Raw genomic sequence first — 15968 nt, forward strand, 5'->3', positions numbered from 1 at the left:
ACTGTTATGAGAAAGTGCTTCACAAATGCAACTTGTGAATGTTTTTTTAAGATACTGAAACGTAGGTGAAGTAGTTTTCATAAACCTTGTACTACTGCAAATGATTTGGCTGGTTTTCTTTCACATTTTCCTACACAAAGAGTACATTACAGATGCTGCCTCAGCCATATTCAAGATTTTAATGTGTGCATTTGGTAGACTATTCCAAAATTAGACTTGGCAGAAAATCCTAAGAAATTTTGGTCTTATGTCAAAGCGGTAGGTGGATCAAAACAAAATGTCCAGACACTCAGTCACCAAAATGGTACTGAAACAGAGGATGACAGACTAAAGGCCAAAATACTAAATGTCTTTTTCCAAAGCTGTTTCATAGAGGAAGACTGCACAGTAGTTCTTTATCTACACTCCTGGAAATTGAAATAAGAACACCGTGAATTCATTGTCCCAGGAAGGGGAAACTTTATTGACACATTCCTGGGGTCAGATACATCACATGATCACACTGACAGAACCACAGGCACATAGACACAGGCAACAGAGCACGCACAATGTCGGCACTAGTACAGTGTATATCCACCTTTCGCAGCAATGCAGGCTGCTATTCTCCCATGGAGACGATCGTAGAGATGCTGGATGTAGTCCTGTGGAACGGCTTGCCATGCCATTTCCACCTGGCGCCTCAGTTGGACCAGCGTTCGTGCTGGACGTGCAGACCGCGTGAGACGACGCTTCATCCAGTCCCAAACATGCTCAATGGGGGACAGATCCGGAGATCTTGCTGGCCAGGGTAGTTGACTTACACCTTCTAGAGCACGTTGGGTGGCACGGGATACATGCGGACGTGCATTGTCCTGTTGGAACAGCAAGTTCCCTTGCCGGTCTAGGAATGGTAGAACGATGGGTTCGATGGCGGTTTGAATGTACCGTGCACTATTCAGTGTCCCCTCGACGATCACCAGTGGTGTACGGCCAGTGTAGGAGATCGCTCCCCACACCATGATGCCGGGTGTTGGCCCTGTGTGCCACGGTCGTATGCAGTCCTGATTGTGGCGCTCACCTGCACGGCGCCAAACACGCATACGACCATCATTGGCATCAAGGCAGAAGCGACTCTCATCGCTGAAGACGACACGTCTCCATTCGTCCCTCCATTCACGCCTGTCGCGACACCACTGGAGACGGGCTGCACGATGTTGGGGCGTGAGCGGAAGACGGCCTAACGGTGTGCGGGACCGTAGCCCAGCTTCATGGAGACGGTTGCGAATGGTCCTTGCCGATACCCCAGGAGCAACAGTGTCCCTAATTTGCTGGGAAGTGGCGGTGCGGTCCCCTACGGCACTGCGTAGGATCCTACGGTCTTGGCGTGCATCCGTGCGTCGCTGCGGTCCGGTCCCAGGTCGACGGGCACGTGCACCTTCCGCCGACCACTGGCGACAACATCGATGTACTGTGGAGACCTCACGCCCCACGTGTTGAGCAATTCGGCGGTACGTCCACCCGGCCTCCCGCATGCCCACTATACGCCCTCGCTCAAAGTCCGTCAACTGCACATACGGTTCACGTCCACGCTGTCGCGGCATGCTACCAGTGTTAAAGACTGCGATGGAGCTCCGTATGCCACGGCAAACTGGCTGACACTGACGGCGGCAGTGCACAAATGCTGCGCAGCTAGCGCCATTCGACGGCCAACACCGCGGTTCCTGGTGTGTCCGCTGTGCCGTGCGTGTGATCATTGCTTGTACAGCCCTCTCACAGTGTCCGGAGCAAGTATGGTGGGTCTGACACACCGGTGTCAATGTGTTCTTTTTTCCATTTCCAGGAGTGTAGATACTCACAAAAGTAAAGTGAAAAATAATGTTAGTATATTTCATCAAAATATTGGGGGATTGAAGAATAAAATTGATGAGCTTCTGCTTTGTTTAGAAGATATAGAAACTGAGAATGTAATAGATGTACTATGCCTATCTGAGCATCACATTGTCACTGATATGCATAAGGTTAGCATCAATGGGTACAAATTAGCTGCACATGTAAGTAGAGATAATATGATGAGAGGAGGAGTTGCCATATAGGTCAAAAGCTTCCACAGTGTAAAAAATTTAGAAACTAAAAAACATTTTGTGTAGAGCAACATATGGAAGCATGTGCCACTGAAGTTAAACTAAATGATGGCACTTTCATAATTGTAACAGTGTATAGGTCCCCCTCAGGGAATTTCCAGCTATTTCTAGAAAACTTGGATGCTTTGTTGTGCTATCTGTCACACAGGGGGAAGCAAATTATCATTTGTGGGGATTTCAATGTTGATTCCCTGAAAGAGTGTAATAGGAAGAATGACCTTGTAGTATTACTCAGTTCTTTCAATTTGAGCTCCGTCATTGATTTTCCTACTTGGATAACAAAGAACAGCAGTAAATTGATAGATAACTTTTTTATAGACCAAGATAAGTTTAAGGACATAAATGCTTATCCTGTTGAGAATGGTCTTTCAGATCATGGTGCACAGCTAGTTACAGTACATGACATAGCTCCATGCAGTATATCAAATCAGACTTTCAAAGCAGTGTGTTCAATTAACTATATAAATATTGCAAACTTTAGGGAAAGCCTACAGCAGCTAGAGTGGGATGAAGTGTATAAGGAACCCAATGTAAACTTGAAATATAACTTATTTCACGAAACATTTTTAAGGGTATTTGAAAATTGTTTTCCCAAGAAAATAGTCATAATTCCAAGAAAACATAAAAAACCTTGGCTAACTAAAGGAATAAGAATATCTTGCAACCGTAAAAGAGAACTGTATCTAACAGCAAGAGGGAGTACTGACCTCGAAATTGTTCAGTATTATAAAAACTATTGTGCGGTACTAAGAAAATTTATTAAAAAGTCCAGAAGCATGTGTATCATGTCTGAGATCAGTAACTCTGATAATAAAATTAAAGCAATTTGGAATATTATTGAAAGGGAAACAGGGCAACCAAGAGCACAGGAAGACTTTAGTGCCATAAAACTGAATGACAAGTGTACTAACAAACAATCAGAAATTGAAAATATTTTCAATAATCATTTTTTAAATGTTTTGGAGAAAATAGGATATACATCTTCACTAGAAGAGGCAAGGCGACCAATAGAAGAGGCCATACCTGTGCCGTTTGAAACAACTGTAATTCCACCAACATCTCCCTCTGAAATCAGTAAAATAATAAACTCAATGAAAAGTAAAAGCTCTTACGGAATTGATGGCATTTCTAGCAAGGTACTTAAAGCTTGTTCCCCACAGATAAGTAGGATTCTCAGCCACATATGTAATAGCTCTTTGGAGCAGGGTGTTTTCCCCGATAGACTGAAATATGCCATTGTAAAACCATTGCATAAAAAGGGGGATATGTCGGATGTCAACAACTACCGCCCAATCTCTCTTCTGACAGCTCTATCAAAAATTTTTGAGAAATTAATGTATTCAAGAGTAGCCTCCCATATTTGTAAAAATAAAGTACTAACAAAATGTCAGTTTGGTTTTCAGAAAGGCTTTTCAACAGAAAATGCTATATACGCTTTCACTGATCAAATATTAAATGCCCTGAATAACCGGACATCACCCATTGGTATTTTTTGTGATCTCTCAAAGGCCTTTGATTGTGTAAATCATGGAATTCTTTTAGATAAGCTGAATCATCATTGCTTGAGGGGGGCAGTGCTCAAATGGTTTAATTCATACTTAACTGGAAGAATGCAGAAAGGTGAAATAAGTGGGTCATGTAATGTTAAAACAACAGCTGATTCCTCAAACTGGGGGGCTATCAAGTACAGGGTCCCACAGGGTTCGGTCTTAGGTCCTTTACTGTTCTTGATATACATTAATGACTTACCATTCCACATTGATGAAGATGCAAAGTCAGTTCTTTTTGCTGATGATACAAGTATAGTAATAACATCCAAAAACCAAGAACTAAGAGATGTAATTGTAAATGATGTCTTTCAAAAAATTATTAAATGGTTCTCAGCAAACGGACTTTCTTTAAATTTTGATAAAAGACAGTATATACAGTTCCGTACAGTAAATGACACAACTCCAGTAATAAATATAGACTATGAACAGAAGTCTGTAGCTAAGGTAGAATTTTCAAAATTTTTAGTTGTGTCCATTGATGAGAGGTTAAACTGGAACCAACACATTGATGGTCTGCTGAAACGTCTGACCTCAGCTACATATGCTATTAGGGTTATTGCAAATTTTGGTGATAAGAATCTCAGTAAATTAGCTTACTATGCCTACTTTCATTCACTGCTTTCGTATGGCATCATATTCTGGGGTAATTCATCGTTGAGTAGAAAAGTATTCATTGCTCAAAAATGTGTAATCAGAATAATTGCTGGAGCCCACCCATGGTCATCCTGCAGACATCTATTTAAGGATCTAGGGATCCTCACACTATATAAATTCACTTATGAAATTTGTTGTTAATAATCCAACCCAGTTCAAAAGTAATAGCAGTGTGCATAGCTATAACACCAGGAGAAAGGATGATCTTCACTATGCAGGGTTAAATCTGACTTTGGCACAGAAAGGGGTAAATTATGCTGCCACAAAAGTCTTTGGTCACCTACCAAACAGCATCAAAAGCCTAACAGATAGCCAACTAACATTTAAAAATAAGTTAAAAGAATTTCTAGATGACAACTCCTTCTACTCATTGGCTGAATTTTTAGATATAAATTAAGGGGGGGGGGGGAGAAAAAAAAATAAAGAGAAACTTAAACATTAGTGTCATGCAATATTTTGTGTAATGTAATATCTTTTACAGACATCTTTTATTAACCGACACGTTCCACATCATTACGAAGTGTCGTATTCATGATCTATGGAACAAGTATTAATCTAATCTAATCTAATCTGATTGTTGCACGGATGACAAAATGGTAGATATCAAAATAGATGACAGAGGGATACGAGAACAATTAAAATCGCTCGAAAGAGGAAAGGCCGCTGGAACTGATGGGATACCAGTTCGATTTTACACAGAGTACGAGAAGGAACTTGGTCCCCCTTCTTGCAGCGGTGTACCGTAGGTCTCTAGATGAGCGTAGCATTCCAAAGGATTGGAAAAGGGCACAGATCACCCCCGTTTTCAAGAATGGATGTTGAACAGATGTGCAGAACTATAGATCTATATCTCTAATGTCTATCAGTTGTAGAATTTTGGAACACGTATTATGTTCGACGATAACGACCTTTCTGGAGAATAGAAATCTACTCTGCAGGAATCACCACGGGTTTCGAAAAAGACGATCGTATGAAACCCAGCTCGCACTATTGACTTCCGCAAGGCATTTGATACAGTTCCCCACAGTTGTTTAATGAACAAAGTAAGAGCATATGGACTATCAGACCAATTGTGTGATTGAACTGAAGAGTTCCTGGATAACAGAACGCAGCATGTCATTCTCAATGGAGAGAAGTCTTCCGCAGTAAGAGTGATTTCATGTGTGCCGCAAAGGAGTGTTTCAGGACTGTTGCTATTCACAATATTCATAAATGACCTTATGGATAACATCGGAAGTTCACTGAGGCTTTTTTGTGGATGATGCTGTAGTATATCGAGAGGTTGTAACAATGGAAAATTGTACAGAAATGCAGGAGGATCTGCAACGAATTGACGCATGGTGCAGGGAATGGCAATTGAATCTCAATATAGACAAGTGTAATGGGCTGTGAATACATGGAAAGATTCTTTATCATTTATCTACAATATAGCAGGTCAGCAACTGGAAGCAGTTAATTCCATAAATTATCTGGAAGTAGGCCTTAGGAGTGATTTAAAATGGAATGATCACATAAAGTTGATCGTCGGTAAAGCAGATACTAGACAGATTCATTGGAATAATCCTAAGGAAATGCAATCCAAAAGCAAAGGAAGTAGGTTACAGTACACTTGTTCGCCCACTGCTTGAATATTGCTCACCAGTGTGGGATCCGTACTAGATAAGGTTGATAGAAGAGATAGAGAAGATCCCTCGGAGAGCAGTGCACTTCGTTACAGGATCATTTAGTAACTGCGAAAGCGTGGGAGATGATAGATAAACTCCAGTGGAAGACTCTGCAGGAGAGATGCTCAGTAGCTCGGTACGGGCTTTTGTTGAAGTTTCGAGAACATACCTTCAAACAGGAGTCAAGCAGTATATTGCTCCCTCCTACGTATATCTCACGAAGAGACCATGAGGATAAAATCAGACAGATTAAAGCCCATGCAGAGGAATACCGACAATCTTTCTTTCCACGAACAATACGAGACTGGAATAGAAGGGAGGACCGATAGAGGTACTCCAAGTACATCTCCGCCACACACTGGCGGGTGGCTGGCGGAGTATGGATGTAGATGTAGATGTAGATTTTATATAATGGTTTGTATTAACAGGCACAGTGAAAACGTAAAAACTAACCAGTACACAAACAGCAACTGGGTATTGCTGCTGTGTGGCAGAGTACTTGTCATATTTTCTGCTTTGCTGTACCTCTTAATCTGTATCTTTAAGCTGAATCTCACTTTAGACAAACTTCCAAGAACTTTATTGGAATTACACGTTATACACAAAGTGAGGTGGTGCAGTGGCTAGCACACTGGACTCGCATTCGGGAGGATGACGGTTCAATCCCGTGCCTGGTCATCCTGATTTAGGTTTTTCGTAAATTCCCTAAATCGCTCCAGGCAAATACCAGGATGGTTCCTTTGAAAGGGCATGGCCGACTTCCTTCCCTGTACTCCTATAATCCGATGACCTCGCTGTCTGGTCTCCTCCGCCAAACAACCTAACTCACACCCAGCTCCCCCTCTCACTCTCTGCCACACCTCTACCTCCTCCTCTCACTCTCCACCTCACCTCCCTCCCCCTCACCGCCACAACCCCCAACCCCTCTCCCTCAATCCCCTCCCCCTCCACCACAACCCCCACCCACCCTCTGCCGCAACCCCCACCCCCTCTCCCTCTCCACCACAACCCCCTCCCTCTCTCCGCCTCAACCCTCATCCACCATTCCCTCTCCACCTCCCCGGCTTCCGGGATAGATGGTGTGGGATTGAACCACCCACCCTCTGCCGCAACCCCCACCCCCTCTCCCTCTCCACCACAACCCCCTCCCTCTCCACCACAACCCCCTCCCTCTCCACCACAACCCCCTCCCTCTCTCCGCCTCAACCCTCATCCACCACTCCCTCTCCACCTCCCCGGCTTCCGGGATAGATGGTGTGGGATTGAACCACCCACCCTCTGCCGCAACCCCCACCCCCCCTCCCTCTCCACCACAACCCCCTCCCTCTCCACCACAACCCCCTCCCTCTCCACCACAACCCCCTCCCTCTCTCCGCCTCAACCCTCATCCACCACTCCCTCTCCACCTCCCCGGCTTCCGGGATAGATGGTGTGGGATTGAACCACCGTCCTTCCGAATGCGAGTCTAGTGTTCTAGCCACTAGCCACTGCACTCCTCGCTCGGTTTAGGAGTGGGGGATGGGGCGGGAGTAGTGAATAGAGAGGAGGAAAGACTAGACTAGAGGGCAAGATAGGGGGTAGAGGGGGGAAGGGGGGTGAGTGGGGACCTGAACCATGGGACAGTGGGTGGAATGTGGGGAGAGGAGAGGGGGATATGAGAGCGGGCGAGAGGAGAGCGGGGGGGGGGAGATTGGAGGGCGAGAGAAGAGTGGGGGGATTGGAGGGCGAGAGGAGAGAGAGGGGGGAGGGATTGGAGGGCGAGAGGAGAGAGCGGGGGGGATTGGAGGGCGGGGGAGAGCGGGGGGATTAGAGGGAGGAGAGCTGGGGGATTAGAGGGAGGGGGCATGTGATGGAGAGGGGGAATTTGAGGGGGAAGGGGGATGAGAGGGGGAGGGTGGATGAGAGGGGGAGGGGGATGAGAGGGGGAGGGGGAGTGATGGGGAGAGGGAGTGATGGGGAGAGGGAGTGATGGGGAGATGGAGTGATGGGGAGATGGAGTGATGGGGAGATGGAGAGAGGGGGAGGTGAGAGGAAATAGAGGGAGGTGAGAGGAAATAGAGGGAGGTGAGAGGAAATAGAGGGAGAGGGAGGAGAGGGAGAGGGAGGAGAGGGTGAGGAGAGGGAGAGAGGGGGAGGAGAGGGAGAGGAGGACGAGAGTGAGAGGAGAGGGGGGAGGAGAGGGGGGAGGAGAGAGGGGAGGAGAGGGGGGAGGAGAGGGGGGGGAGAGGGGGGAGGAGAGGGGGGAGGAGAGGGGGGAGGAGAGGGGGGAGGAGAGGGGGGAGGAGAGGGGGGAGGAGAGGGGGGAGGAGAGGGGGGAGGAGAGGGGGGAGGAGAGGGGGGAGGAGAGGGGGGAGGAGAGGGGGGAGGAGAGGGGGGAGGAGAGGGGGGAGGAGAGGGGGGAGGAGAGGGGGGAGGAGAGGGGGGTGAGGGGTAGGAGAGGGGAGGAGAGGGTGAGAGGGGGAAAGAGAGGGAGAGAGGGGGAAAGAGAGGGAGAGAGGGGGAAAGAGGGGGAGGGAGTGAAGGGGGAAAGAGGGGGAGGGGAAGAGGGGAAAAGGGGGAAAGAGGGGGAATCAGGGGGAAAGAGGGGGAAAGAGGGGGAAAGAGGGGGAAAGAGGGGGAAAGAGGGGGAAAAGGGGGAAAGAGGGGGAAAGAGGGGGAAAAGGGGGAAAGAGGGGGAAAAAGGGGAAAGAGGGGGAAAAAGGGGAAAGAGGAGGAAAAAGGGGAAAGAGGGGGAAAAGGGGAAAGAGGGGGAAAAGGGGAAAGAGTGGGAAAAGGGGAAAGATGGGGAAAAGGGGAAAGATGGGGAAAAGGGGAAAGATGGGGAAAAGGGGAAAGATGGGGAAAAGGGGTAAAGAGGGGAAAGAGGGGGAAAAGGGGGAAAAGGGGTAAAGAGGGTAAAGAGGGGGAAAAGGGGTAAAGAGGGTAAAGAGGGGAAAAAGGGGTAAAGAGGGGAAAAGGGGTAAAGAGGGGAAAAAGGGGTAAAGAGGGGAAAAGGGGGTAAAGAGGGGAAAAAGGGGTAAAGAGGGGAAAAGGGGGTAAAGAGGGGAAAAGGGGGTAAAGAGGGGAAAAAGGGGTAAAGAGGGGAAAAGGGGTAAAGAGGGGAAAAGGGGTAAAGAGGGGAAAAGGGGTAAAGAGGGGAAAAGGGGTAAAGAGGGGAAAAGGGGTAAAGAGGGGAAAAGGGGTAAAGAGGGGAAAAGGGGGAAAGAGGGGAAAAGGGGGAAAGAGGGGAAAAGGGGGAAAGAGGGGAAAAGGGGGAAAGAGGGGAAAAGGGGGAAAGAGGGGAAAAGGGGTAAAGAGGGGGAAAAGGGGTAAAGAGGGGGAAAGGGGGTAAAGAGGGGAAAAGGGGGTAAAGAGGGGAAAAGGGGGTAAAGAGGGGAAAAGGGGTAAAGAGGGGGAAAGAGGGGAAAAGGGGTAAAGAGGGGGAAAAGGGGTAAAGAGGGGGAAAAGGGGTAAAGAGGGGGAAAAGGGGTAAAGATGGGGAAAAGGGGTAAAGATGGAGAAAAGGGGTAAAGATGGGAAAAGAGAGGGAGAAAGAAAGGGGTAAAGAGGGGAAAAGAGAGGGAGAAAGAAAGGGGTAAAGAGGGGAAAAGAGAGGGAGAAAGAAAGGGGTAAAGAGGGGAAAAGAGAGAGAGAGAGAAAGAAAGGGGTAAAGAGGGGAAAAGAGAGGGAGAAAGAAAGGGGGAAAGATAGTTGTATCATATTGTCATTTTCAGTTTTTTAATAAGAATTTCAACATGTCTCTTGCAAGTGGGTATGTGGATGCATTTCTGCAATTCACAATTTGCACTGAAGTTCCAGTTTTCCTTGTCTATGTTTGGTAGGCATTGGAGGGTAAATGCACTGGGCTTTGTCTATACCAGTTTTTTTCCTTTGTCTTCTAGTGTATGTTAAATGTATTTCTGAGTGTTGCTCAACTTCACTTGAAATGTGTTAGTTAGATCTGATTTTAGTTTTGTGTTTGGTTTTACTGATGGCCTTACATCTTACTGATGTATTGTTTTTTATCCATGAGATCCACTGCATTTTCTTAATCTGCTCATGTGATGGTGGTGTTGTGTTCCTGAAGTTTCTTTTAAAGTTTTCTCAGTGTTATGGAATCTGCATTGTTTTGGTTTACTGTGTTTTCTTTCACTTGTGGTATTGTTATTGATTTCATTATCAACTAGCTCTCTCTTCAGGCCCAACTTCACCAAACTTGTGTGTGTGTGTGTGTGTGTGTGTGTGTGTGTGTGTGTGTGTGAGAGAGAGAGAGAGAGAGAGAGAGAGAGAGAGAGAGAGAGAGAGAGAGCGCACCAGCCTTCGGACTCAGTTATGAGGTTTCCTATGTATCTGTCATTTATTTGCGTGCTGGTGATGTGTTTCAGATGTTGTTCAATCAGTTTTATTGCTTTCCTATGCAAAACAGTGTCAGTGAGGTTGATTAGCCTCAGACAGAAGTGATTTTATCGTTAGACTGGATGTAATTTGTGGCTGTGTTAGGTTTTTGTTTAGTTTTTAAATTTGCAAACTTTCTTCAGTGAGTTCTTTTTTTAAATTTTTTTCTATATTTGTACAATTTTCAACTTGCTATCAGGATAGAAGGAAACAGTAGTATTATTCAAAACTTTCATAGCATTATGATGTGCTTTACGTACTTCCTCATTTATTGCTTGCGTTTTGGCATAAATAGACTTGATTTCATTGTTTAGCCAAATTTCTTTTTCTATTTATTTCATCTTTTGTGCGCTGGCTAAATTGTTTTTAACCTGTACATAAATATATTAAGGTATAACATTAATTGATCTGTAAATGATGTTAACTTTATAAGATGGGCAGTTTTATGTAGGTTGAGATGATATATCCTTTTAAACTTTATGTACAGGCCATTTGGAAATGCCTGACAAGGCATCCATAATATGTTTGTTTGCATGACCGTCTGTCACAGCAGTTAAAATTAGAATCAAGTAGCCCAAAAAATTCGGTTAAACAATATAATCAAGTCTCATGACACAATAAAAGTGCAGTTAAAAAGTTTAAAACGTGGTCCACAGTGAATCCAAATGTGTCAGACCAATGTCAAAGGTGATCAGTGTATTTCGTTCACAGGATGCTATTGGCTACAAAAATACCATAAACGGAAATTGTATTACTGATTGCTTTCATCCCTCGCATGCAACAAAAAAGTATAATCAGCAGTGATCAGAAAGTAACTGACAATGTCTGATACAGAAACACTCTCTCAACTAACATCAAATTTGTTTACTTCTTTATTTTTTAGAGCAAAGAATACATGTAGTACAGTAGGTATTACCAACTTGTAGTTATAAGTACTGTAAGCAACACGTCACTTTCAGTATGAGTTACTGAAATCACATCAGAAACTATTTAATGAAAAGCCATCTATAAACCTCTCCAGATTCATAACAACTGTTAATTTTCAGACAACTCTCAATGGTAAAAATAATTTTTACACCTACGATAATGTTTGTCTCAAAGGTGACAAATTCTCGAGTGACAGAAGAAATACACAGCACAGGCTAAGACAGGTTGCATTGGTAGCCCCAGCCCAGGTAGGTGTCCAAACACAGGCTACTCATCAGGACAACAGAATCACTAGGACTCGCCAGCACTCAATTATTTGACCACACTGGTAACAGTTTCACAGCTTTCCTCGGTGTGAATCCTAGTTTAGGAGCTACACAATCTCCATATTCTTGTTGCAAGACTGTTGTTCCGGTGGAGGGCTTCTGCCTATCTTTTGAAAGCCGGGGGGGGGGGGGGGGGGCAGAGCTCCCACTTGGTAAATTACTCTATGTCATCAGAGTGAATGTGTGGATCCCAGGAATACATAATGAGTCACTGTAAGTCTTCCTCATCTGTTTCCATAATTGCATGGTTTCAATCAAAAAGGAGGAAAATTAATGTTTAAATGTACTACCAGGAATATACTTAATTTTTAAAGCACAACAATGATATTTCAATCTGAATATTACACTTACTCAATTTATATACCTGTATGAGAGAATAGTGAACAGTAACTCTATACCTGATCGAACTTGGGGTACTGAGTCTGTGATGAGGTATTATTTGTATTTAAATAAAGATCAATTATAAAATGATTGTGCAATAACACCAAGCATTTTGTAATAAAATCACATACACTCTTGTACACTTTACTAATGCAAGCTGGGCCTCTCTAGTTGAATACTCATATTAGAGATAAGTAGTGTATGAAACTACATAACTTGCCTGTCTGTGATAACCGAGACTGCAGATGTGGACGACAAGATATTCCTTTACTGTGTAAAATTGGTTTAGTTAAAACACTGGCGTTTTTCATTTCTGGTGGCTCCTCTGGTTCAATACAAACAACCTCCTTCACTAGTACCCTCATTACTGTAGCATCTGATTCCTGCAATGTTTAATTCAATGAAATTTTAATCACACAAACTCTCAAAAATAATTTATTTAAAAAACAGCATTTGACAAACAAAAAGAAAAGGGTTCATCTTAGCTATTACCATATGTGACACTGGTTTCCCACTTCCTCCAGTAGTTGTGGTTCCCGCTCCTGAACTAGTCGTACCAGCCAATGCTGGTGATGAATTCTCTGGTAATTCTTCCGGTATCACCCTCCATGACTGAGAAGATGATTGTTGTGAGGCAGCTTTTTTACTAGAATCTGTTGGTACACCAGTTGCAAGGGCTAAAGCAGTCTCTACAGAAAAGATTTCACCTACTGTTGAAGGTTTCGCTAAAAACTTTTCTGGAACCATTGAAATGGGCTGATTTTTTTGTGCATCCACTGAAACATCTGGTCCATCTCCACTATCAGGTAACACAGCATCCACAGTTGAAGTTCCAATGAATGCATTCGATACAAGTGCTACCGATGCAGCACTTGCAGAAGGTACCATCGAATTAGTTGTAACTGTTCCAACTGCAGCAGTTACAGGCAACACACCAGATGGTAGGTTTTCTGAAAATGTATCTAATACCACAGGTAAACCTTGTGGACTCGAGGTAGCTCGCTTTGTTGTTTCAATTTTATTTATTTCTGTGTCTATGAATTCACTCACAGGCACTGGTGCACTAATTGGCACAGGTTGTTTTGTTGCCAGGTCATTCAGAACAGCTTGAACTCTTGATGAAATGGCAAGAGTTGAAGTCAATGATCCACTGGACAGTGGTGTTACCACTTGTGGTTTTGTGACTGACTGTGCACCAAGGTTCATAGATACACCTGAAGATTCCTCTGACGCGACAGAAACTGTATCTGTAGGTACATACCCACCAGCCTCCCCATCACTCCCAATAGGCAGACCAGTGCTAGCATTTTGATGAGAGCGTGATAATGATGTTACTGCTGAAATTACTGGCGCTGTTCCCTTCTTTTGTGCTGAAAAAAGAAAATCATTATTTTACAAAATGTGGAAGTAATAAATAAAACATTACAGTGCAAAATAGAGATGAATTTCAGTACTAATAGCAGCACACATAAATGGTTACTGCCTGACAATTTACAAATAATTCCCCCAGTGAACACTTTTCTCTACAATCAGTGGTTACTTTCCCTTATAATTTTTTCTATCACCATCCAGAATGGGGAATAAATGCGTAGGGTATGTCCTTTTTGAGAATTCCAAATTATGAGGCTGTCAATCTTCTGTTAGTATCTAACTTATTTTACAATTCCATTTATAGAGGAGAACCTAAACTGTGCTACATAAAACAAGAAGCAAATGCACATGTCGTGACTACATAATGAAAATTTGTTGATATCAGGACTCATATCCAGTTTTCCTGCTTTACATGAGCAGACATCTTAACCATTTGGCTTCTTCACTGTCATAAGTTTTGTTCCTGTTACTTTTGAACAAACAATGATAGTTCTCCATTCTGGACATTATTTCATGTTATTGCACCTTCACCAATTTCCTGCGTATTACCTCCACTCATTTTATACGAGTGAAATGAATGCAGTTGTTATATCCCTTGTTGCATGGGAAGCCACAGTTCATCATATCCATTCCTCTTCAGATCCCATTACAGGTTCTGTGTGCACGCATGCATTATATATTGCTCGTGTGCATATCAACTGCCTCCTACCTGAAACTGTTGATTGGTTGGAGGCTTTCACAGCAATGTACTGAATGATTTACTATTTCTTTTTCCTACTTAAGTGGCCCCTTCTTCTCCTTTGTACTGTGTTTATTTTGTGTAACTGTGAAAGAGCATTGTTGTACATCATCTCAGCTTTCTGCATTGTTCTATAAAGTGTGATTTTGAAGAGTTCATCGGTTATCACTCATCAAGTAATTCATACAGGTTCAACATTTGATTTTTAACATCCCTTTCCATATAAAACAATGTTTCACACAGACATATTATGAAACAGTTCACTGCTGTATGTTTACTGTTAATATTTTTACAGCACTGAATTAAATAGATAGATTTACATACCAAGATCATTTGCAGGAGCTGAAGTAGAATTTTTATGGCTACCTGCTTTCTTTGGACCACCTATAAGAAAACAAACATTTTTGTGAGAATGTAATGCATGCTGGAACAGTGTTTTTAAAGTGAAATAGTCTTACTGAAGTCAATCTTAATTGTTAAAGAATATTTCACAAAAAGAAAGCAGCACTCTTCAAAAAAATGATTTTCATTTCACAACAAATTACATACAGCATCCCTGGACCAAGTCAGTTTCTAAATTTCCATCACAGAGAAGACTGACAGAAAACCTAAGCCATTATAAAATTATAGCACAACATAGTAATACAAGCTACTTGAATGTATAGTGTGTAGATGGATGAGAAAGAGTAGGTAGGTCAGTCAAGAAGAGAGACTGGGTGGGCCAAAGGGACAATTTTGCGAGTATTTTGTTGTAAGGAACCTGTGGTCTTTGATTGTTTGTTCGGTGCACTTTCATTTTGTTTCATTAATTACTCCAGTAATATCTTTATCTTTATTGCATGGCAGATATTTACACGACAATGAAAATGTCAATGGCATGTGCTTTGAGTTTTGTTGGGAAACAAACCTGTTCCATTCACTCACAGTCCTTGCACTCAGTAGTACTCAGTTCTGTCTTTGGTTTGTTTCTCCTGGCAGTGCTAGTTGTATGCTGAGAGACAGGTATGATGACTAGGGGGGTACAGGTGCAAGGAAGGGGCTGAGGGCATCAGAGGAAGGGGTGGGGTGGAGGGAGGCCAGAGGAAAAGGTACGGTGGAGGGAGGCAAGAGAAAGGGCCGGAGTAGGGGGCGAGAGGAAGGGGTCGGTGGAGGGAGGCGAGAGGAAGGGCCAAGATGTGGGTGGAAATAGATCAAGGTGAGGAAAGATCAAGGTTGGGAGTGGTGGGGGGAGGGAGGTAGGGGCGTGGTAGGGGGGGGGCGAGAGGAATGGGGTGGTAGGAGGGGGCGAAGGGAATGGGCGTGGGAGGGGGTGAGAGGAATGGGCGTGGGAGAGGGTGAGAGGAATGGGTTAGTGTGGGGGGGTGGGAGGTGAGAGGAATGGGTGTGGGGGTGGGTGAGAGGAATTGGGGGGGGGGGGGCTAGAGTAATGGGCGTGGGGGGGCCGAGAGGAAAGGGTGGAGCAGAGAGCAGTGGGATTGAGATGGAGGGGCCGGGCGGTGTGGGGTGAGGGGGGCGAGTGCGGGGTGGGGTGAGAGAGTATGAGGGAGGGCTTTTTTTCTTTTTATTTTTTTCCCCTTCCTTTTGGGGGGTGCAAAACATCATTGGTCATAAGTGCTCAGTATGGAACCATAGAATGCAGGGACCACGAGGGTAAAAAACCATTTCAAGGTCCAATACAGCAAGGAAGAAACAAGAAATTTAAAACGTCGACAAGTAACCGGGGTCACGAGGTAGAAATCAAATCTCTTATCATATTACTGGTTTTTAAAAACTTAAAACTCGAGCCACAGCTTGCATGTCATCCGCTAAAATGTCCAGCAAAGCGGGCGGCAGCCCGACCCTGAGATGTAAGTGGGTAAAAC

The 15968-nt window shown here is 44.1% G+C and overlaps 1 protein-coding gene across 1 annotated transcript in view; it reads right to left on the reverse strand.

Moving 5' to 3' along the window:
- Nucleotides 1-15968, reverse strand: part of LOC126248409 (uncharacterized) — a 410584-nt gene that overhangs the window by 73822 nt on the left and 320794 nt on the right. Inside the window, exons 12-14 of the mRNA XM_049949365.1 lie at nucleotides 14431-14490; nucleotides 12489-13366; nucleotides 12217-12379 (exon numbers count right to left, since the gene is read on the reverse strand). Coding sequence (XP_049805322.1) covers nucleotides 12217-12379; nucleotides 12489-13366; nucleotides 14431-14490 — 1101 coding nt within the window. The remainder of the gene's footprint in view (nucleotides 1-12216; nucleotides 12380-12488; nucleotides 13367-14430; nucleotides 14491-15968) is intronic.

This window comes from Schistocerca nitens, chromosome 3 (genome assembly GCF_023898315.1).
Source record: "Schistocerca nitens isolate TAMUIC-IGC-003100 chromosome 3, iqSchNite1.1, whole genome shotgun sequence".
NCBI lineage: Eukaryota > Metazoa > Arthropoda > Insecta > Orthoptera > Acrididae > Schistocerca > Schistocerca nitens.